This window comes from Anguilla rostrata, chromosome 4, assembly GCF_018555375.3.
Source record: "Anguilla rostrata isolate EN2019 chromosome 4, ASM1855537v3, whole genome shotgun sequence".
In the NCBI taxonomy this organism is placed as follows: Eukaryota; Metazoa; Chordata; class Actinopteri; order Anguilliformes; family Anguillidae; genus Anguilla; species Anguilla rostrata.
The window spans coordinates 21,986,328-22,009,621 of NC_057936.1; the positions used below are offsets into that span (position 1 = coordinate 21,986,328).

Sequence of the window (23,294 nt, forward strand, 5' to 3'; positions counted from 1 at the left end):
ATAGTACAGGCAACCAGTTTACCAGAGGACTTGAACTTGCAAGACAAGATCATAGTTTTAAATTTTTTAAATTTTTTAAAGGTTAAAATGTAAAGTTCTGCGTGGCTGGGTGACTAATTGTGTTAAGTGTGAATGGGGTCCCCTGTCTGGTATGGTATCTCAATCTTGCCAGTGTTGACTGTGGCTGGCAGTTCAGCAGGCTGGGGCATGACTGTCTGTAGCGTTGCCATTTGTATCTCATACCAGCCATCCCTTCTGGTCATTTGGGTACATACAACCTTCCCTTACAGGCTGGTCCAGGAGTCAATGGGCCTCATTCATGAAACATGTGTACGATCACATTTGATCGTAAACTGCGCATAAGAAGGTTTTCAAGAACAATTTGGCACTTAAAATTTTTTTCTTATTTATATTTGTTCATGGCTGTTTCTTTATGCAAATCACATGAACAGAATTGCACATAAAATTTACAAACAGCCAGCATTCATCGTCTCATACGCCTGAGATGTGCACAGAAGCAAAGGTCTGCACATATGTCATGAATCCCATTTTGGTTTTTCATGGAAACATTTTTAAGTTTTGTGAATGAGGCCCATTGTTTTTTCATAGGAACATTTTAAAGAACAAAAGTTAGAATAATTTAAGAAAAGTTTTGTGGATGAGGCCCGATATCTGTGTGACCTCATCTTACAGACTGCTGATTAAAAAGGAGCAGTGGCTGACATCACACATTATGAGCACCGAGGGGCTTGCAGCAAGAACAGTCATTTGCAATGCAGTGCCATTGTCTATCTTTAGCAGCTGTTCTGCAGTACAGTGGGCTACAGATGATTAAATTAAATACGCAGAAATAATTGCAACCAATACTGAATGTGACACCTTTATTTGGCTTTAATTGTAAACAAAAAAACGAAACTATGATTGTAAAAAAAACATTAAACTTAACTGCTGTTTGATTGGTGTATGTACACACTAAAGTAGATATTGATGAAATGTTGTCAGTAAAGATTTATGAGGAAAGAAACAAAAACAAATGGGTATGCAATCACTACAGGACTGATTGATCCATTTGTCAATATATAAATGTTTTTAAACCTTTCCAAATATATACAGTTCAATGAAAATATATTGGGTCAGTGACATAAACTCCAGGACTTTGGATTTGAAATAAAACTATTAATATTTTTTGCAGACTGTCGGCTTTAATTTATTTAGAGCCCCTTCATTTTAGGGGAGCAAAAGTAATTGGACAAATGAACATAATCTGAAACAGTCATCATATGTAGTACTTGGTTGCAAATACTTTGCATTCAATGACTCCCTGAAGTCTGTGAAGGCATTACCAGACAATGGATATCTTCCCTGGTAATGTTCTGCCAGGCCTTCTTCAGTTCCTGTCTGTTTCTGTGGTACTTCAGTACAGTTGGATTCAGGACAGGTAATTGACTTGGCTTGTCAAGAACATTCCACTTTTTATACCTGAAAAACTCCTTGGTTTCTTTAGAAGTAGCCTATGTTTGGGGTCATTGTTCTGCTGCAAGGTGAAGCTCCATTCAATGAGTTTTGACGCATTTGGTTGATCTGAGCAGATAAGACGTTTCTGTACATTTCAGAATTCATTCTACTTTTGCCATCAGCAGTCACGTCATCAGTGAAGACAAGTGAGTGTGTTCCAGTGGCAGTGTGTTCTTACTTACTTACAATATATCAGACTGTTGATTTTGACACACCCAATGTTTTGGCTTTGTCTATGATAAATTTATTGAGATTTTTCAGAATACTGGATTTGACACTTATTTGGGCCTCGTGTTGAGAGGCAACAGCAACAGACTTCAAATCCAAATTCCACACCTAGAATCAGCTCTAGAGCTATTGCTAGCTTCCTTGTGCATGAGCTAATGATGCAAAGCACACAGATGGTAAAGAAACATCTGAGCGGCCAATTGTCCAATTTGGTTTTTCTCCCCTAAAATGGAGGGACTGTATATAAAAAGAGCTGCTGATTTCCTACATGGATCACCCGATATGGATGAAAATACTCTCAAATTAAAGCTAACATTCTGCACTTTAAACTCATATTCCCTGTTATATTTCAAATCCAATGTGCTGGAGTACAGAGTCAGAACAACATAATTGTGTTGCTCTCCCAGTACATTCACATTTATCTGTATATGAAATAAACAATAACCCTGAAAACAGCAGTTGACCAGCAAATATGTCTGAAGACCTGACAGCTGCTGGAAAGGGCTTGATAAGGAATGCAGGGACTATATATAGTCCCCCCGAGTCTCTTCTACAAACAGGAATGAAATAAAATGTTATTAAATGCAGGTGACACATAACCAAAAGCCTGTTGGCAGAGATACAACACTGCATTCTTCAGCTTTTGCTGCAGGACGGTCAGGTCTCGATGGCATATTTAGCGATACAGCGCTAGGCCATTAATTTGTGCAATCTTTCAGTGGCTGTTTGAAAGGCTTCCCTCTGGGGACTCCTGCATGCTGTGATTCTGGACAATATGTCTTCAACCTTAGGCCGATATGTCATAGTAATGTGCCCTGCTGAGGAGCCGAGAGTCAAACAAGCACATTTGGTTCCCTGGAGCGGACACAAGAAGAGGGAATTTCCTTGAGTAAGTCTGAGTATGGTCCTTTCAATGGAATCTACCATGCGTGAAAGTAAGCCGTTTAAACAGATATAGATGACTCATGACTTGATCAACGTGCACGACAGTGATCTCTTTGGATGACAAGATTTTTTCCCCAGTTTTTATGCTTAATTAACCAATATCTTCAATCTTCATAGGAAACTGTTTAGAGGTGGGGGACAGCAGTGTTGTCTTTTATGAGGTTAGACTTAACTGAAAGTGTCTTGAAATGACCTTTTTGTGTTTTAGATCTTATTTTGCAGGAAGGTAGACTTCCTATTGGGAAAGAGTGATTCACAAATAATATAATTTATTAGATTTCCGTGAAAATGCAGTTTTGCATGTATCTATGTTTAGTCATGCCATTTATTCTAAGAGCACATTAATTAAAGTCAAAGATCATGTTAGTATTATACCCTTGGGAAGAAGATATAGGTGAATCTTATTTGGTTAGAGAATGAGAATGAGTTGAATGACTGGGCAGACTACGTGAGTGAATGGTGTGCTGGTTCTATTCTCAGTGTGCCTCCATCTTTGTCTTCTCCAGTACACCAGAGCAGTGTTGCCTTTGAATACAGGCGGGACATTATGGAAACACACTACTGGAAGGTTTTTTGGCTCACCTGAAGGTGCCTGGGTCATCCCTGGGGTCCGGACTGGTCTCTCCATGGGCAGTATCACGTTCTGCAACCCCCTGTGGCACTTCATCTCTCTAGTGGACCATGTCTCCAGTTGACTCATTTTGCAGGGTGTTATTTATAGTAGGAAAAAAAAAGAAGCCTGTGCCGCATTGCCCTAATTTCTTGTGAAGCGTGAAATTATGCTGATGCTAATACATTTCCATTTTCGTTTTAAAGTGGCTTGTGCTGACAGCTACATCTCAGCAAGGCTATCGGGCAGCAGCGCAGACTTCGGCAAAGCCGGTGGGCAGTGGCACACAGACCAGGTACTGTGGACCAGGACGGCGTTCAACTCCAGCTTTTTCAGACAGAACCCACTAGGCTGTCACCTAATATTGTTTTGCAGGTCGTGCTTACCCTGGAGAGCAAGAACTCTCCCTGCTCTTACAGCCAGGCTTTTCAGGATACCCTTTGAAAGCTTTACAGTAATTGCAGAAAAAAAAAAAAAAAAACGCTGCCAAAACAGAATTTACTTGGTAGCAGTAGCACCACTGAGAATTAAGGATGACAAGAGAAGGCTGAACTGACAAAGATTGAGGAGAGCTGTGAAAATTGGCTCGGCTCTGCAACTTTGCTTTGAGTCCCGGTCAATTCTCACCAGGCAGCCATCAACTGAGAAGCAAGCTAATGAAACAAGACTCCTGGTTGCCAATCCATGAAAGTATGTGCGTGACTGTCCTGAGCAAGCTCTCAAGAACATTAGCATTAGGTTCACATTTTAGTGACACCGCTACAATAAGTAGGTAGGACCGGGGAAATACACAATTCATTTTGACTACTGATGTTAATTATATTCTTTAGGAGGAATTAAAGGGCCTGCCCTGAATCATCAAGGATGTAATTTCCCCATCCAAATAGTCCATTACTATATATAGTCCCTACTCTCAGCTATTCAACATTGTAAACTGTTCAGTGTTAATGCAATTTAAGCTTTCATGAGTCCTACATGGGGACAAATGTAGTCTATCAGAGTTGATTTAACATGGGACATTTTCCTGTGTACTGTAATAGTATACGGTACTATACTGTTACTATAGTGCTTACAATAGAAAGCCTGCAGTTCTGCTGCACATTTTGGAATTTTGTTGGTCGGAGGATCTCTGTCTGTACCTGTGACCCTCCTTTGCGGCGAGAGAGCTGACTGTGCTGTCATTTAGAGAAATGGGACTGTGGCTGACTGGAGGAGTGACTGGCATGCTGAATCTAATGGGCTGTGTGTGAGGAGGATCCATCAGAAGCTGTCAGTGACTCTTCCACTTCATTACAAAGCTGCAAAGGGGGACCTGTGTGTGTGTGTGTGTTTGAGAGAGACAGAGAGAGACACAGAGAGATGGCTATGGTCTTGGAACAGAATGGAACAGAGAGGGTAAGAGAGACTGAGGCAAGCAGAGGAGTTCAATGTACGGACAGCATGTTTTTTTCTTTTTCAGGTCTTGTCATCTCTTGGAGGTATATTACTTCCTGGCTTCCCTCCATGAAGGTCATTCAGAGCCTGCAGTGGCACTAAGCATGATGGATTGCCTTTAGCTCATCACTATGTTGACAAAAGGTGATCCAAAAAATAGGGCGGGTCTGTGTGTTTGACTTTGTGGAGGTGATAAAAATTTGGACAAACTGACAAAAATAACCCAGTGAGGATATACAGCACAAACATTTTTTTTTGTTACAATGAGGAATAATGTTTTTTTATGCAAACTGCTGTTCTGTTTCTTGCATACTGTAACATATTCATAATATTTTTTGTAAATACAGTATTAATAAAATACAGTTAGGGAGTATGGTGCCAACACTTCATACAAGTAAACAGTCACAAAACAGAACAACTTTGATATCTTACACCACCTTGTCACAAAGTATTAAGAGTAAGATGACCAGGGACCAATATTTTTCTTGCTCCATATTTTGGGTTTTATTTATTAAAAAGTCATTCATTTTTGTACAGACTTGTCTTAATTATAATATTTATTACTATGTATTTTTGTTTGTCATGGGATGCTAGGGGCACAGCATATTTTTAAGAGGAAGACTATTGCTAAAAGCTAAATCTCTTGATCAACAAAAAAATGAAGCAAAATGAATAAATAAACAAAATAAAAATAAAAGCTCTGAAAATAATACAAATTAAAAAAAATACTAGTTTAAAAATATACATTTGCGAAGGGATTTAAGAGAGGTTTAAGACAAATAACAACAAAAAACCTCTGATGAAAATAATGTAAGATAAATATACATTACATATACATACACATTTACAGGGATAAAAAAGAGAGAAGATGCTTCACAGTTTTTGTCCTTGCCTTCATGCAGGCTCGCAATGTGATGGGCACCAGTAGTGACTATGCTGATCTGTGTCTCATAGGTCCGTGGACATCACCCACTTACTTCAGCAAAGCGGCCTGTTACGTGAGGAAAACCCACTGTGAATCAAGGCAATGGTGTCACGCTCCTCACAGTCATCAGGCAAGAACAAAACGTCATCAAACACTTTTCTCTTGGATGACTTACACTTTCAAATGTCATTAATTCGCTTAAACATCCAGCATTGTGCCACTGCTGCCCACCACAAGTACTCTACGGATAGTACAGTTGCCCATATTTACAACAGATATCATACATGAAAATTAAGGAATTGTACGTCTGGCAAAGCTGAACATCAAAGGCATCAAACAGAAATCAGTATTACAAAAATAAAATTGCATGAAGAGTTTGAGGGCTATGACAACCACAAGGACATGCATTGCCTTGTCTCTGTGACACTGCAATGCATCATATTATATCTTATCTGGGCAAGCAAAGGTTCATTTTCCCATGTTTCATTAATCTTGTCGACCTGAGTGAAAAACATAGACTGAATTCTTTTAACCTTTTCATTCATTTTCAGGATCTCCCTCCATTACCACTCCATTCTATTTCACGTCATTGCTTCCTCAGCCCTCAATTCGTATAGTTCTGTGTGAACGCGTCTCCTGCAGTTTCTGCCTCGGCTGAGTTAGAAAAATCAACAGTAAAAACTGGAGTAAAGACAGCTTGAAAATTAAGAGCTTGTTTGCTTCCTTTTGAAAGTGCGTAGCAGAATGAATGGGATTAGCATACAAGCGCGAAGGCAAACATGGCCCATATGACGTCAGTTCAACGTTATGCTTCATATTTAGCGAGACCTGCTGTTTCAATCTGTCTTTGTCAGAGGCACAGCGTGCCTCTTTTCAGTGGGAAGTATGACATGACTCATACGCAAGTGGAGGGTGATTCAGTGCTTGGATCATGCCAATTTCACAGTTTGTTTTTTCAAAAACTGCGTATTAAGGTTCACGCTGGAGAACGTCTCTAAATGGTTTCAAGCATGACCCAGTCACCATGGGGGAAGTATTTATTTAAATGCATACTACACTCACACACTACCCTCTTTGAATGAAAATGGTACAGTTGAAGACTAAACCAATGAAGTTCTAGCTGGACATTTTTTGATACAGTAGCAATTTTGTACGCTCTAGAAATGGTACTGTTGCAGCTGCTCCCCATTATATTTATCGCATGGCAATAATAGGTCAGGTGATTGCACCTTGCACCCTCTGGGCCTGCCGAGTTTTCAGATTTCCCTGCTCTGTCCATTGCTGAGGTCAAACCACTGCTATTCTTCATTCTTCGTCGGCTGGCAATTGATATTTATAGAGAAAATGAGGGAAACGGCTCAAGCAATAGGACTGCTGTTTCCCATTCCGGGCAAAGAAGTGAATCGAAAAGCAAACCAAATCAAGACTTCCACAATCTAGACTACAAACCTTGAGCATTGCACTCCAGGGATATTTGCATGACTGTAAGCCTTCTTACATTCCATCCCGTCTATCTGAAATATCCCTTGAATGGTAGACCGCAATTATTTACAAAAAAAATGTTAAAACAGTTCATTTTGAGATTTTTACTAGGGTAAATTGTTGTATCACCGTAACTCATGCTTTTTTTTTTTTTGACTTTTTAGTCCTGACAGTTTTTAAGAGTTTAAAAAATAGCCCTCTAATGAAATTTTGTCCCTATGAATTTATCTACACCAACCCTGGCCTTTCCTTTGTGCATTCTCAGATGAATAGCTATTATAGCCTAAAACCATTACAGACTTAATCCTAGTCAAAGGCGGTGAAGTGTCCACTTTTGTAATGATCCTATTTATGGAGACTCTAGGAAACATTGCTAATCAAATTTGTGCTTTTAAAAAACAGCATTTCTTTGGCTGCGTTAGATTAAATGTATGATTTAATCTCATCAAAGTCTTTTCCTGTATACTTCCTCTCTTCACCCGTGATTATACCAGGGTTGATTTTGTTTCCTGTCTGTGAGCCTTAGCTGGAACACCTGAATGTAGAGGCAAGATGATAAGAACTAACTACGCCATTTCTTTGCGCCCGACGGTGCCATCAGCAGGCGCCAGTGCATCAGCCACGGGCCCCGCCCACTGCCCGCTTCTGGATGTTGCAGTGCACTACATTTCTGCCACGCAGTCAGGCTTTTCGTACATCAGTTTGTGCCTCTGAGATGGGGGCAAAGCCGCTGCTCTCCCTGTCCCTTTCATTTCACTTAGCTAAAGTCCTAATCTGCTGCCAGTTTAGTCTGCAAAATTCACACTTGTGCTTCTGCATCCAACTAACCAACCAACACAATGTCCTCTGTTCCCTGTGCTCGCATTATGTGCAGTACAACAGAACCATGCAGGAGTAAACTGGAGTACAGCATTTAAAAACTCTGCACCACGGTCTTATCCAGCATGGTCTTTTTTCTTTGTTTCCTCTGTCTTTTAATATACATTAATGACAAAATTCTGTTAATACCAAACGCTCTGTGCCTCTTATTGTGAACAGAATGACACATTGAAACAATTATACTGCAATCCTTAATTCCTTTTTAGTCACATTCCCTCATGCCTTTTGTCAGTAGGTTTTGTGTGTCCTTGGTGCCTGCTATCCTTGAATTATATATATATGAACCTATGCACCTTCTGCAGGATTGTACCCATTGTCTTTGATTCACTTTTTGATCATCTCAAAATTTGACCATCTGAACATTTCTCCTGTGTGTGTGCGTGAGTGTGTGTGTGCGTGTGTGTGTGTGTGTGTGTGTGTTGGGGTTAGTACATACACTATGAATCCAAGCAGGTTGATCCTGTACTTGCTTGTGGTGACAGCATAATATTATTACTTATTATTATTTAATTAATTATTCATTTAATTAAATATTCCTATTGGCTTTACATTTGTAGTAATTGCAGATAGCAGTTACAAATGACAAATTACAGTAGGCAGGGGTTCTTTTAGAAAACACATGCTTTGATCATCACTGATAAACACCAGCGAGAAATTATCCTGGAAGGAGCAACCACACTGAAAAAAGCAGTTTCTCAACAAAACACGTTTGGAGTTCTAGAGATTCGAAAGAAGTAAATGTGCTCCTGTTTCAGACTTGCCTTTCTGCTTTTCCTCTGTGCTGCACATTGGCTGAGAAATCAACTGTTTTTTTAAATTATGAAAAAAATATAAAGCAGGTGACTTTTCCTCTGGTTCTCCTCACAAATGCTGCCTGACCTCTGATTGTCCTGTTCTGTCATAAAACTCGTCAATCAAACTAATGATAGGTACTTCCCTCACAAACATTTGACAGATGTACTGCCCGGATGTGTGCTGTTCAATCGTATTGCTTTACATCTTCCAGGGACAGTTTTTATGCAATTGGATCATGCTGCATTTGCTGGCTGTTCAGTCAATTCAGCCTCTCATAGAACTGAGCAGAGGAAATGTACTCAGACTGTGGCAGTGTGCAAAGCAGGGTCCCATCGGTAATGGGAATTTCCCTTAGCCTTGCTTTATTCACCAGCAATTCATCATCTCCTGTCGTCGCTAAGCTATGACCACAGCCTTCTGGGAGCCAAGAAGCACAATTTAAATGAAACCGAGACAGTGTGAGGAAAAAGGCAAATATACTGTATGTGGAGTGTTGCGGGAGCTGGTGTAGGCAATGTTTAACTGTTTTAGAATTACACCGTGATGTGGAGCAGTCTTTCTCCACCCTGTGTTCCCATGACAGCGTGGTCTGATTTATACTGTATCGACACAGCTCCTTCACTCTACGCTATTTCCCCATCGCTGCTTCAGTCGTGCTCATTGTGTCAGCTCTTCCTTATGAACGCAGAAATGCATGATTATGAACTATGTGTTGAACGTGCCTTAGGCGATTCCCGATTTGGGGTCGGAGCAGTGTAGGAGGGCGTGGGTGTGCTGGGGGCACGGAGGGTGGAGGACGGCTGCTGCCGGGATGTGGAAAATCTTCCCAGATGGTCCCCCCCTTCCCCCCACCCCTTTTTACCCCTCTTCCCCCAGCTCCCGGTTAGCCTCTCCAGCGCTAACCCAGCCCCCTCCACTCTCCCCCGCTGTCCCCCTGGCGGCCGGCCTACATGATGCTACACTTGCCCTTGAGCTTGTCGGCGCGTTTCTGCTTGCTGGAGCGCTTGCCGTCGATGTTCAGGCTCATGTTCCTCTTCTTCTCCAGGTTGAGCAGCTCCTGGAAGAGCTCCTTGACGTTGTAGTTCATCTTGGCGGAGGTCTCCATGAAGGCGCACTTCCAGGCCGCCGCCTGGGCTTCCCCCTCCTTGGTTTCCACCTCCCGCTGAGACTCGTCACTCTTGTTGCCCACCAGCATGACGGGGATGTTCTCCACGGTGCCCTTTATGGCCAGCACCTGCTGGTAGATGGGCTTGAGCTCCTCCAGGGACTGGCGGCTGGTGATGGAGTAGACCAGGATGAAGGCGTGGCCTTTGGAGATGGACAGGCGCTGCATGGCTGGGAACTGGTGGCTGCCTGTGGTGTCGGTGATCTGGAGTGTGCAGACGCTCTTGTCACAGCTGATCACCTGCCGGTACGTGTCCTCCACCGTGGGGATGTAGGTGTCCCGGAACGTGCCCTTCACGAAGCGTAGGACCAGCGAGCTCTTGCCTACCCCACCCGCCCCAAACACCACCACACGGTAGTCATTGCTCTGCTCTGGCATTGCGGATTCTGGGGGTTTACAGCTCTCTCCCTTCTTCCGTTTATTAAGACCTGGGAGAGAAAAAATAACTGTCATTAGTGAGGGATTTCAATGAGGAGTTTGTGCATCAGATATGCATGGACATGCCACTTCTTTTATTCCATGCCACTTCTTTAATTTCTTCAAGGGACTGCTGTAATGTTTTTCAGTGATATGGCAGCCTTAATGTCTATGGAACATATTGGACCGAAAAAGATTCTACTGACTGTATGTATTTCTGTGCATATCATATGCCACAGTATGTAATTTTATCAGGTCAAAATGAACAAGGTTTCAAGCTATGGCCTTTTCCTGAGGCCAAGAGTGACATCTGATAAAGGGATATCGCCATGGGAAAACAGCACCAGGATTCAAACTGGTAACTGATCAACAACCACAGAGCAAAGCGTGATGAGCTGTTATATGTCATCATTATTATGCATAAGCATGAAATAAGACACTTTGTCTCTAATAGATCTTTTTAGGCACCTTGTGTATGCTGTATGATATACAGGAATGTTGATTTTATGATTATTGTTTATTGTTAGGTTTTATACGTATGGTTTGTGCCATACGTATCATGCACCGATCAGCTCATGCTTAATCATAGGTGTGCTACTTGGTATTCAGTTACTTGCTATTACGTTTTTGCTTTTGCTGCTCTCCTAACATGTACTTAATGTGTTTGGCCACAATGGCCTTGTAATGTAAGTCTCTCTGAATCTGCCAAATAAATAAATGAAGAACAACGCACTCATCTTTCATAACCCAATCTGTCCTCTCAGTCACCCAATCAAGCATTGATGGGTAATCCCGGAATGATATCTGAGAGAGCTTTTACCACTTCCATCTGCTGAGCACGGGTTGATTGACTTTCTTGCGTGGTGTCATATTGCTCCTGCTGAATTCCAGATCCTGGAAGGTTCTGAGTGCTGCCAGTTTCAGGCTGTTTTGACCATCGCTTTTGAGTGATTTTATATTGGTTTCAATATTTTTATCAATGCCTGTATCTTGTAGACATTATTATTAAGGTGATGATTATTAGTATTTCAGTAAAATGGTAACTCAACACAATTTAAATGATCACACATGCTTTGTCAGAGTTGATTTAATACTGGAGATACTGTACTGCCTGAGTATTCACTGGCCCATAAATAAACACACTTAAATAAACACACAAGGATAAGCATTCTTCCTGGCTGGCCCCTTTAAACAGAGCTTGTCATGACAGATTCCCTTTAATCAGTACAAGGCACAGGAGAGTCTATGGATCGATAGACGTTCGGAGCATGTACTACACCTAGTGCAGTCATATCAGAATAGTTTGTGCCCAAGGTGTGTTTGGAAAGAAGAAAATAATTCCCCAAAGAAATAGCATGCCAGAGGACAAAACATGGATCTATAAACACAAGAAATACATTCAATAATGACCAAAATAACTGCTAGTATGTGAGCTATTTGCAGTATATGTGATTAGTTATACTGTTTAAAATGCAATGGGTCAGTAGCTCACAAAAGCCATCGATCTGAACCAATGTAAAATGAGGCAGCTGCTCAGAAGACTGAAATTTGTACAGAATTAATTCTGATGCTTTTCTTTTTGTGCATTTTATCTTGTGAAGATTTTTAAAAATCATTTACTGTTTGTTTATGTGTGTGTCTGAGGAGAAAAAAGACACACATGTCTTTGTGTGCGTGATAGTATGATTATTTGTGTGCATGTTTGCATGCGAGCATGTGTAACGATGGTCAGTGTTTGCTGGGTTTGCTTAATTATGGCGAAATTCACAATCACATTTATGAAATAATGAATTACATTTCTAACTCAGTTACACATGCATGCATGCGCACGTGTGTGTGTGTGTTTGTGCGTGCGTGTGTACACGTGCATACATGTGTGTGTGTGTGTGCGTATGCGTGTGCATTCACTGCTGCCATCAGCATCAGACTCCAACATCACACTCCATTAGTGACTCATTCATCTTTCTGAGATCCAAGCTGCAGCCATCAGCCTCTTACACAATGGTGGGGGTGGGGGGTGAGGACACAAGCTGAAGCAGGGAGATGAATCACACCGCTGCGTGCCAAGAACAAGGTGAGAAGGACAAACTCACACCTGCACCTTAACCCATTTAATACTGTTTGCCTGGATGCCAATGGGTCGTAGGATATCTAGAGGACTGCGATATGGGATGCTGCTCCAGCTACATGTGTTCTTATTGAACCCGGTTTTAATAGACATAAACACATTAAAAACATTACCATGAGGGGAAATGGTTTGTTCATTCTTTTAAAAAAATCATAAATGGTTGTTCCCACTATGCAGAAGGGGCTGACCTCCTTTATGTGAACTTGCATAATGTAGTCTGCCAGTTATCCTTGTCACTCAAAATAGATCAGCAACAGGGACGCACTGTATTAATGGCCTTGGTTCAATTTTTTCTGCCATAAAACATTAATACCTTCAGCTGGCTCACCACAGAAACCTCTGTTTTTTATGGAGCTTTGTGTGAGTTAGCTATGACCTCTGCCACTCTACATCTTGTTGCTGACAAGAACACACTAGACCTATGAATGTTGCTCAGACATTGCCATTGTAAGGGGCTGTGCATCATAAGAGACTTTGCTAAAAGGCAGTCCTGTCTTTACTGCATTACTGACAGAAAATTCTGGGTAGGCCCAATGTTAAGGCTTTGGTTTAAGTGGTAAATAAAATCCAGCAGGCCTTGTGCAAAAAGAAGGACCACCAGACACTTCTCAGCCATAGAGCTAGTTGTTTCACACAGGACAAAGAACATCACCTCAGACTTCAATTGTCAATCCAAAAGACCTTAATTTTCTACAGAATGTTACCAGATACATGATGTCAACTAAAGTTGAAGCACAAGTATAATAGTGTTTGAGAATAACTTCATTTTTCTAAAAATATTAAATCTCCCAATTACAATTGCATTGTCGTTTAGTTAGTAACATGACACACTGATTAAACACTCATTTTGGTAAGTGTTTCCTGTTACCAGAAGAAGTAATATTTCACAGTCAGCACTATTTCATACGGCCTGAAACCAGTAGATTCAGGCTCTACTAACTGAAATTAATGTATGTCAAATAAAGACATAAATTGCATCCATCCTCACTACACAAGTTGTACAGTGTTTTTTGGTAAAATAATTTCTGGATTTGCTAATTAATACCACAAAAGCATGTGCTTTACATGTAAACTAGCTATTGGTTACATTACTGGCTAGCATATCAACATGATATATGGCACTATACACTGTGAAGGTCTCACAGCTGCAGTAGAACTCTGAGCAACACCTGGGCCTTCACAGTGCGACGCTTTTACTCAAGAGAAGACAGCTGAGCCACTTCAGCTTAGTGGTTTTAGCCAACGGGTGAATTAGAGATAGGACCTGGTTCAATGGCTTCTGCATTCTCCCCACTTATATAAGCTGCAGCATCCGTAGAGAGTTGCTGATACTACAATATAAATGGGAACAAGCCTTGCTGCTATGCATCAATATTTAAACAAAATAAGCAAAAGACAAAACTGTATGGGAGTGCAAAATTATTATATTATCATATATAGATCATGATGAGCTGAAATGCTGCTTATTCCCCACAGGTGCCCATCCGGGGCCATTTTCACTGGGAGCTTGATGGGCAGGTAGAAGTTGTTGGGTTGGGAGGCCAGTTAATTGTTAGCTCCAGAGTTAATAAAAAAATATACCTTGAATAGCTGGAAAACCAGCTATGAAGGAATTTTCTTTTCCTTTTTCATACTCGCTGAATGTACACTCTAAATTATTCAGAGCGTTGTATGGCAACTGGGACGGACATATCATACAGCAGGTTGCACAAGCAATACATCTTTATTTAAAAATGTGAAAACGCTCCATACATATGCTGGGTGAACAGCTGGTACCAAACACAGATCCCAGCCGCTGGACGTTTCTGAATGTAGGTATGCCTTTTACCAAATATGGTTCTCTGTCTGTATGTGTGTGGGTGTACATCTGTGTGAAGCTCTGACTGTGTGTGTGTACAGTATATCGCTGTATCGCTGTGCGTATGTGTGTATGTGTGGGTGGCTCTATATTTCCGCTCGATTCTGTGACTATGCGTGCGTGGGTATATATTTTTACATGTGTGATTATGTGACTGCATGTACGTAAGTGTAAATCACTGCATCCAGCACTGATTGCAAGCTTATGGGTGCATGTATCAGTGTGACTGCATGCGTGGGCATACAGTATATCACGGTGGATCTAACCCCCTGGCTCTGTGAGTGTGAGTGTATTTCTGTATGGCTGAATGTTACTGAGCGTGTGGGAGATAGCGATGTGTCTCTGCATATGAGTGGGTGTCCGGGTCTGTGTGTTTTGTTGAATAACTGCATGCATGTGGGAGTGTCCTTTGCTTTGCTGCCTTGGCGTGCATTGCTGGGATTTCTCTGCTAAGAGGTTTTTTTTTTTTTTTTAAACTCTGGGAGTTCTCTGGTTACTGTGGAAACAGACCTTGAAGGCAGGTCTATTTTCATGAGGGGAGGGTAAGAGAGAGCGAAAGAAAGAGAGAGCAAGGTAGGGAGAGAGGGAATGAGGCAACCAGAGACTGTCACCTTTCAGTTACTGTGACAACGCGCCTGCAATTCTTTTTACATCATACTGGTGAGAAAACAAAAAACAAGACAAAGGCACTTTTCCTGAGATGGCCACAGCATTCTGCGTTTGTTCCCTTGCCCCACACTGTTAACTGGACGTGCCCTGGACACGCCCTGGGACAGAGAACCTGTTCCCATCGCTTTAATTCATGGGCAGCAGGATTGTGCTTCGTAGTCAGAAACATCAGGCTGCTGCAGTTGCAACCGGTGCCGTCTGTGCTGTGAAATGAAATCAGGAACATGCTGATGCCACTATTCAGAAGCTGAGCGTGGTACTGAATATCTTTGCTTTCAAAGGTGTGGTAACAAGAGGACAACAACCTCAATGAGAAGTACTATATCTGGCAATCCAGTGGCTATAAGATACATACACTGTAGATAACAATATTTTAGTGAGCCTAGCAAGAACCAAGCAGACCAATTCTATAAATACATGATCGTGCTTGATTATGCTAACATGTGTGTATGCGTATGTATCTGCTTACATGGTATCTGCCTATTATCAACAATATTATTTTACTCTGTCTACCATATAAGGGCATTGCACAATGCAAAATGTCAGGTTACTGAAAGGTAACATCATCACATTACTCATACAGAACAAAATCTCTCAGTTTGTTTACCCACTTTCTATAACTACAAGAAAGTGTAATAGAGGAAAGGAATTCAGGTTTAGTCTTTTCCCCCCGTCCACAATCCCTAAGCTGATCAGTGGTTGTCGAGTGCTATCAGATCTAGACGGATACTGTAGTACGTGCAGCCTTGCTCCTGACCAATTCCGAAGGCCAGACTGATGAATAACTCCCACCCTATTATCTGCTATTGCACAGTTGAGGCCTCTGAGTTTTCCTTAAGCCCACATTATAGGTGAGAGCAGGCAACATGATGCTTAAAACAAACAGCGTGGACAATTATTATGGCCTAATTAGCTTCCAGCCTAATAAAACGAACCTCCTTCAACACACAAACGCACTTCTATCAGCACACATGCACACATGCGCACACACACACATGCGTGTGCATACAGTACATATGCACGTACAGAAAATCCGCTGACTCTCTTTTCTTTGTATGGTCCAAATCCAAAGGCATATTTGTTCTCATCATATCACAGTTACTATCAGCTTGACAATATTTGTCTGTCTTTTGATGGTGAATGTATGTGTGTTTGTTTGAGAGTATGGTTTATGGGACATTTAGAATGTCTAGACATGTGAGACTAAGCTAAATAGCAGGAAATTAAACGATAGACAATATTTCAGCTTGCGATTTTTGTCATGGCACTCAAAAAGTAGCTACAACTCAGATTTGAAACGAGTCAGTTGACACTGTAACCACCACTTCAACTTGACAAATAGCTTACAGAACAGAAATGATGCTATGAAATCCAAGAGGTTTGATGTCTGATGGATTTTTACTTCTACATAGCCACAGGGAGGTCGTATTTATTCCATGGGATACTGTACACAGCATGCCAAGTGTGTCCTCCACAAATGTACAAGCTCTTTTTAATTATGTCTGACTGTGCAGCCAAAAAAAATAGTAACAAGAGTGATAACCTTCCATGGCCTGCATCTACATTTGTGGGGTAAAATGTACCAAAATGTTTCTGATGATCTATTTCCCAAGAATAGAAACTGTACATACAGGGAAGCACCATACCTCAGTGATCCCAGCAACTCAAGTTGACGGTTCACACCCAACACTGATATAAACAAAACAGTTAAAAATCCCAAGAAAAACTGACCAATGGTGATTGTATTTTGATTCCTATCCAGGGTGCTCTGTAGAATTGTTTGTAGCTACATGGATAATCATTAGTTTTCTCTGTTGGTAGACACAGGAGTCGAGACTTTCTGTCACTCTTGACTCAGAAATCCATTCCTGAAATTCTACCAAAGAGAATGCAGCGCATTTAAATAATATACGATACTGTACCACCATAAAATCTCAAGTAGTTATTTTCTGAAGTACTGAAGCATTTAAATTACAAATGAAAACCAGTGATCACACCGGGCAGCCAAGGCCACAAGTTGTACTGTACTGTACTCACTTGGGGGAATCCATGCAATAACAAAATTACTAGATAAGGAGATCCAAAAGAAAAAAACTAATTGTGAATGTGAACCTATGGCAAACATTTCTTTAGCAACTAATGTGCACAAAAAATACAATCAGATACATATTTACTTCTGTGGTACCACTGGCTAATGGTACTCTGCTCTGCTCGGTTTACAAGATACATTATGTTGCAGATGAGAAAAATGTTTCTGTTTGAACTGTGCTATTGTCAAAAGACCAAGAACAATGCATCATCATCAAGAAACACTACCATTCCTTTTTTTTGCTGAGAGACATAGATTCGTGGGAGAGAATATGCATGCAAAACTCACCAGAATGAAATCTGTAACTTCACAAAGAAACAATATCCCCATGTGGAATATAAAACAAACTGACAAAGAAGCTTTTTGCTATAAAAAGACAATCAGTGCGGGTCTGCTGATTACTGTGGATTCTTGCTGTGCAAAATCTAATAAGGTTGCCGGCCAGAAAAAAGGCAAAGAGCTCCGATGCAATGCAAATACAGCTCTGGAAAAATATAATCGACCAAACCCATATTTTTTGAAGAAGATTTTTGGGGTAATTCACCAATTAGTGTTTGGTCAGCCCTTCCTAAGTGAAGACATTGTTATTTTTACTATTTATTTATGCATATAAACTTGCTTATTGTACAGTGTTCATTTTCAGTATTTTCACCAGTTCCCATTTCCTGCAAATAAATGTTCTAAATGACAATATTTTGGCCAATAGTTCATGAAAGAACATAAAAACAGATTTTACACAGACACATGTGAAACTGAAAATTTGACGTGGTCTCTTTTTTTCCAGTGTCTTATGCTGATTTCAGTTGGTTAAGATTCTTACTTTGCAATTATAGAGCTATACAGTATATAAGCTACTCTGTTTAATTCCTACAGAAGGTACCATTGTCTTCTGAACAGGCTCTTAATGTTTGTCTTCTAGCCAGGAACATCTACCTCTCCCTTGTTGACCATTCTCCCAGAATGCTCCACTAGGGGCAGGGTTATGTGTCTCTCATCATCATATGCAGCCTCTTCTGCACTATACCCCCCCAGCGCCCACACCATCTGATACTAAATACTCCCAGCAGGTAACTAAGAAGCGACACAAACACCCCTGTGTGTGAACTCACTAGACTGACTGACTCCCAATTAAAAGCAGCAAGACACATTTTGATAGCTTGTGCTTTGCTCTAGTTAAGCTCTCCAAAAATGTAAATAGCACAACTCCCTCAATATGATCATCCCCTGCTGGATCTTTAGAAGACAGAACAATCTCCTACTGTGCTAGAGAGACAGCTGTTTATTGGTTCCTGCCCACCGCTTTCCGATTGATCATTGATTCTTTTTTTTTTAATGATGGAATTACAGTGAGCTGCTCTCTAGTATGGAGAGATGTATGGAGCATCTGCATATTGATTTAGTCTTTCTTCCTACATGCATCTCATTTCTTCATCTTCATTTTATCATGTATCTGACTTATCTCCTTTCTTGCGTACTGGTTGATTCACATAGACGTCATCAACTCTCAAGTACTGCACCATATTCATTCACCGAAGGTCCTTTATTTAGAGATTCAGTTTGAAATTAGTGACTGTGATGCAACTGTGAATCATGAACTCCCACCTGCCTGCATACCCAGCACCAATAAAATTTTGACTTTCAAAACTCCTACAATGGAACATATGCAGTTAAAAGGTAAAATAAAATGCAGATAGTTTTAATGAGACGCAGTTATAGTACCAGTAAAACCAGTAAAAAAAGAAGCTATGTTTTAAGAAAAATATGTGACTATGCTTAGCTACTGAATAAAGAGGGAAATGTTACACTATATGACACTGGCGAGGACTGAACACAAATTCATAAAATGTTGGAGTCCCTCCATTTTCACTGAGATCCTGTGAGGTAACTGGTATGCATAGACCAAACAGATTTCATTGACTTGGCTCCCACACACAGCACCAGCCCAGCTGACATGTGTGGTAATGTTGAGTTATTGACAGTTATTAGACAGCAGAAAGCTGTTAATGATTCTCAAGACACTGGTGTTCAGCCAGCAATAATTGCTCTGGTAATACGCTGGGCTCTTTCCTGTCTAGTGCTGATGTGAGCCACTATTGAATCTTGCTAATAACTCTTTAAGTGCACCTGACCTGCTCATCCTGCCTCCTTCCCATAAATCTTCTCCCAATACAATAAATAAAAATCGGTTTGGGTACTTACAAATTAGCATATGCTACCCAGCAAGTGATAGAAATTCTAGATGGATAATGTGGTGGATCAGTCCATTTCAGGATTAAGGTTAACATTGGCCTTTTGCAGTTTCATCCTGTAGTGCTCAAGCAATCACATAGCATTCTGATTGCCTGGGATAAGCCGCAGTACAAAACAATCTGAAAAGAGGCAATATGTCTTGTGTTAATGGACATAGATGCTGGACTGCAATGCACAAATTTGAGCTTGGAAGAAACTATTGTGTTCTTAAACCGCAAAAAGCAGAAATTTACATCTACTGCTGTAAGTGGAGTCAAGCCACAGTAGATATTAAAACCCTCTATTTTGAGTTTTTTTCCCCACAAGAAAATAAAAAAGCTGGCTTTCTGTTGAAAATCTGATAACGAGAGTGAAGATTCTATAACAGACAGCACAAAGTTCATATACATTACTTCACAAAAGTAGAATATACCCAGGAATATGAGCCAGGAATTCTAATTATCAGTAGGGTTCCCCAGATCTCACATGTCCAGTCAGATCCTGTCTTACAGTGTAATTATCATCTGAAGCATATGTCTTGTGCAAAGCATATCTGGCTGCACACAAATTGAGCAAATCCAACACTGGACAATTTCCCTCTAGACAGGGAAGCATAAAAGCACCATTCTGGCAGCACAACTGTATTCCTGCCATATCCTGGCACCCAAAATACCCCCATGCCAGGCCAAAGAGCCCTGACAGGATAGGGAGGAATTATGAGTATAGCAGCTTAGTTGCAGACATTCATGTACTGTGCACTGGTTTGTTAGTCTGCTTTCCCTCTCGAAGGCAATAAGTTTCATAATGCACTTAACACAATAAGAAGTTATTACTGTGAGTCAACATTGCCCTGAAAACAGGCTTCAGTTTCAAAAGAATACTCTACACAAAATATGCATGGATCGATGACAGTATGTATATGACTAATGTGTATGTGCATATGTGTGTGCAGAATAGATCTATTGATATTGCATTGTATGAGTGTATAGAATTAAAATTCATAAATTCTTCATCTGCAAATATACTACATGGTCAAAAGTATGTGGACATCTGACATTCAACATCTCATCCAAAATTATGGGCATTAATATGGATTTGGTCCACCCTTTGCTACTATAACAACCTCCACTCTTCTGGGAAGACTTTATACTAGATGTTGGAGCATTGCTGCAGGGATTTACTTCCATTCAGCCAAAAAAGCATTATTGAGGTCAACCACTGATTGGGCGATCAGGCCTGGCTTGCTGTTTGCTTTCCAACTGATTCCAAAGGTGTTGAATGGGGTTGAAGTCAGGGCTCTGTGCAGGCCAGTCAAGTTCTTTCACACCATTTTCAACACAACCATTTCTATATAAACCTCCCTGTGTGCACTGTCATGCTGAAACAGGAAAGGGCCTTCCCCAAACTGTTGGGGAAGCACAGTATTGTCTAGAATGTGGTTGTATGCTGTAGCATTAAGATTTGCCTTCACTGGAACAAAGGGCCCTTGCCCAAACCCTGAAATACAGCCCCAGACCAAGGGGTGTCCAGATATGGTTGGTCATATAGTGTTTATTACCATAACTGGGTATATCATGTGTCTGGGTGTTCACTGTGATAAACGCATACATTTTTCTTTTCTTACACATAATTCAGGCCACTGACATTATGTGGATGATGTTTTAATTTTCCTGATAAAATACAAAATCTTATGGGAAATTAATGAGATTAAGCTTTCCAGTTGCAATGATATTTTCCACTGAGTTGATTCTGTTTTAGCCCAGTCTTCTCTAGCACAGATGTTTAACGCAGACTGGATGCAGCTCTTTGGTCTCCAGCTCTTCCTCTTCATCTCTTCCTCCCACTCCTTATTACGTACTTCAAACACAATCTATGGGCTGGACTTAAATGCCACTTTCCAGAACTGGATGCAGTTGTATCATAAATGTCAGATTGCCTGAATGTGCTTGTTAATATTTGCTGCCGCTACAGTTGAATAACAGCTGTGGCAACCATGTGAATTGAGTGCTGTTGTAACACACTGTCCTTGCACATGTATGGTAAAAAGTAATCTAGGGCATGATAAACTATAACAAACAATATTTCTTCTAAGGAAATACTCAATGTCTATTTAGAAATGCATTGTAGTCAATTAAAATACAGTATGCTGTCATAAAACAAAATTTAAAATACATTTGTAGGATTTTACTGGTAAGAATTATCTTCTATTTTTTAAAAACTGCATTCAGTGTGTGTATTATATGTAAAAACACATTTCTGTTATTTAGTCTATCTGGCTGTAAAGGGACCACTTAGGGAAACAACGAAGAGACTGAAGTACAGTGGGATGGGTAATAATCAGCACGTGCTCTTCGGCATGTTGGAGCACTGTATGGCACTTGGGAAATTACTAAATTACATTTACAATTACAATTAAAGACTTAATTCATGTTTTTGCACCATACAAATTAAAAATCTCAATTATTACCCTCTAATAAGAGTAAGTACTGCATAAATAAGTATATTTGCAAGTCTATATTAATGTGCATGTAGCCTACGTGTTCATGTAGGCTATCTGCTGGGCAATAATGAAAACATTATACAACCAAAACGTGGGCATCAGAGGACGTCAAAGTCGCATGGATCGTGACTTCGACTTTTACACCCACATAAACAAAGCAAAGACCACCCTCTACTATAATCACAATTTACGGACTCGCTCTCTGCAACATATCCTGGTTAATCACCGGAATTAACGCAGTTCGTCATTGCCTCCACGGCCCCAATATACTAAATCAAGCCTGTGCTCGTTCATTCCCGGCAAAATTATGCTGAGCATTGCACCCGCATTACAAAGAACGACCTAATTCATAGCTACCCGCACATCCTTTGCGTTGGGATCTGTGTACTGCTGTGGTCAGGTTTATTGTTGACCTAAACAGTGATGGTCCAGACCATCATTTGCAACTTCATGGTATCTTGTCACGATCATAATACCACCCCACAGAATGACACAAACAAGAGGTTATGAAGCCCATTGAAGACGGTGATGGTTAGTATGAATGCAATAATGCAAGCAGTGACCGAAGTTGCTCAGTGTGAAATGAACTTCTAAGATCACTTATTGAATTAAAGGGTACAACACGAATCACACTTTAATACAATGTCGTCACTCTTGGATGTCCATCTATCTTCTTTCTCAGAGGCATTTCGCTAAATTTCATTCATAAAGAGCGGGCGAGGGAATGCTACCCTCACCTGTCTTGTTACGATGTTCTTTCATGCATGCCGTTATCCCTCCAACACTGTCACACAAAACAAAGCTTCGCTTTACCTCGTAAACTGTACGATGAGTACATAGCAATCCCAGCATGCTCAAACATAATAGAATAAAATACCGCTATGTACGTGAATGAATGAACTAATGGATTATTCAATATAAGTCGAAATGTTTCTTGCCTACCTGAGCTTTAACAATACTTTTCCTTGTCTTGTATTTAGGATTTATATAGGCAAAAAGATCAATTTAAAGAGCAGGAATCCACCTAAAGCATTGTACAGTATTGGTGTTGTGTTGATGTAGTCCTCTCTTCACTGCAGTTTCTCTTTCTTTCTCTCTCCCCTCTCTCTCACTCTTTTTTCTGATTTAAACCCCTTGATACCAAAGATAGGAGGTGCTTTCCTTTTTATTTTTTTCCGTCTCTCAACTAGCTTCCCCCACATCGAGTACTGACGCAAGCAACCGGGCACTTCCAGCAACCAAACGTTGATCACCCCTCCTTTTTGAAACTAAAAATATTCATACAGATTCCCACCATGTAGCCACTGTAACTAAGCCTTTATGATCCGCCTCCGTTCCCCATCCCTTCTTTGTTTCTGCGTGTCTTTCTCAGCATATGTCATCAAACGTAAACTGAATCTCCTTTGCCCATATCTCACTAGGATGA

General features: G+C 40.7%; 1 protein-coding gene across 1 annotated transcript; it reads right to left on the reverse strand.

Annotated features, from left to right (window-relative positions):
* Positions 1–9,690: 9,690 nt before the first annotated feature.
* On the reverse strand, positions 9,691–23,148 carry LOC135252820 (GTP-binding protein Di-Ras1). Its single transcript, XM_064331367.1, has 2 exons — positions 22,811–23,148; positions 9,691–10,406 (listed from the first exon to the last, which is right to left on the reverse strand). Exon 2 carries the CDS (start codon positions 10,354–10,356, stop codon positions 9,760–9,762), a length of 597 nt encoding a protein of 198 aa, XP_064187437.1. The 5' UTR covers positions 10,357–10,406; positions 22,811–23,148; the 3' UTR covers positions 9,691–9,759.
* Positions 23,149–23,294: the final 146 nt, after the last annotated feature.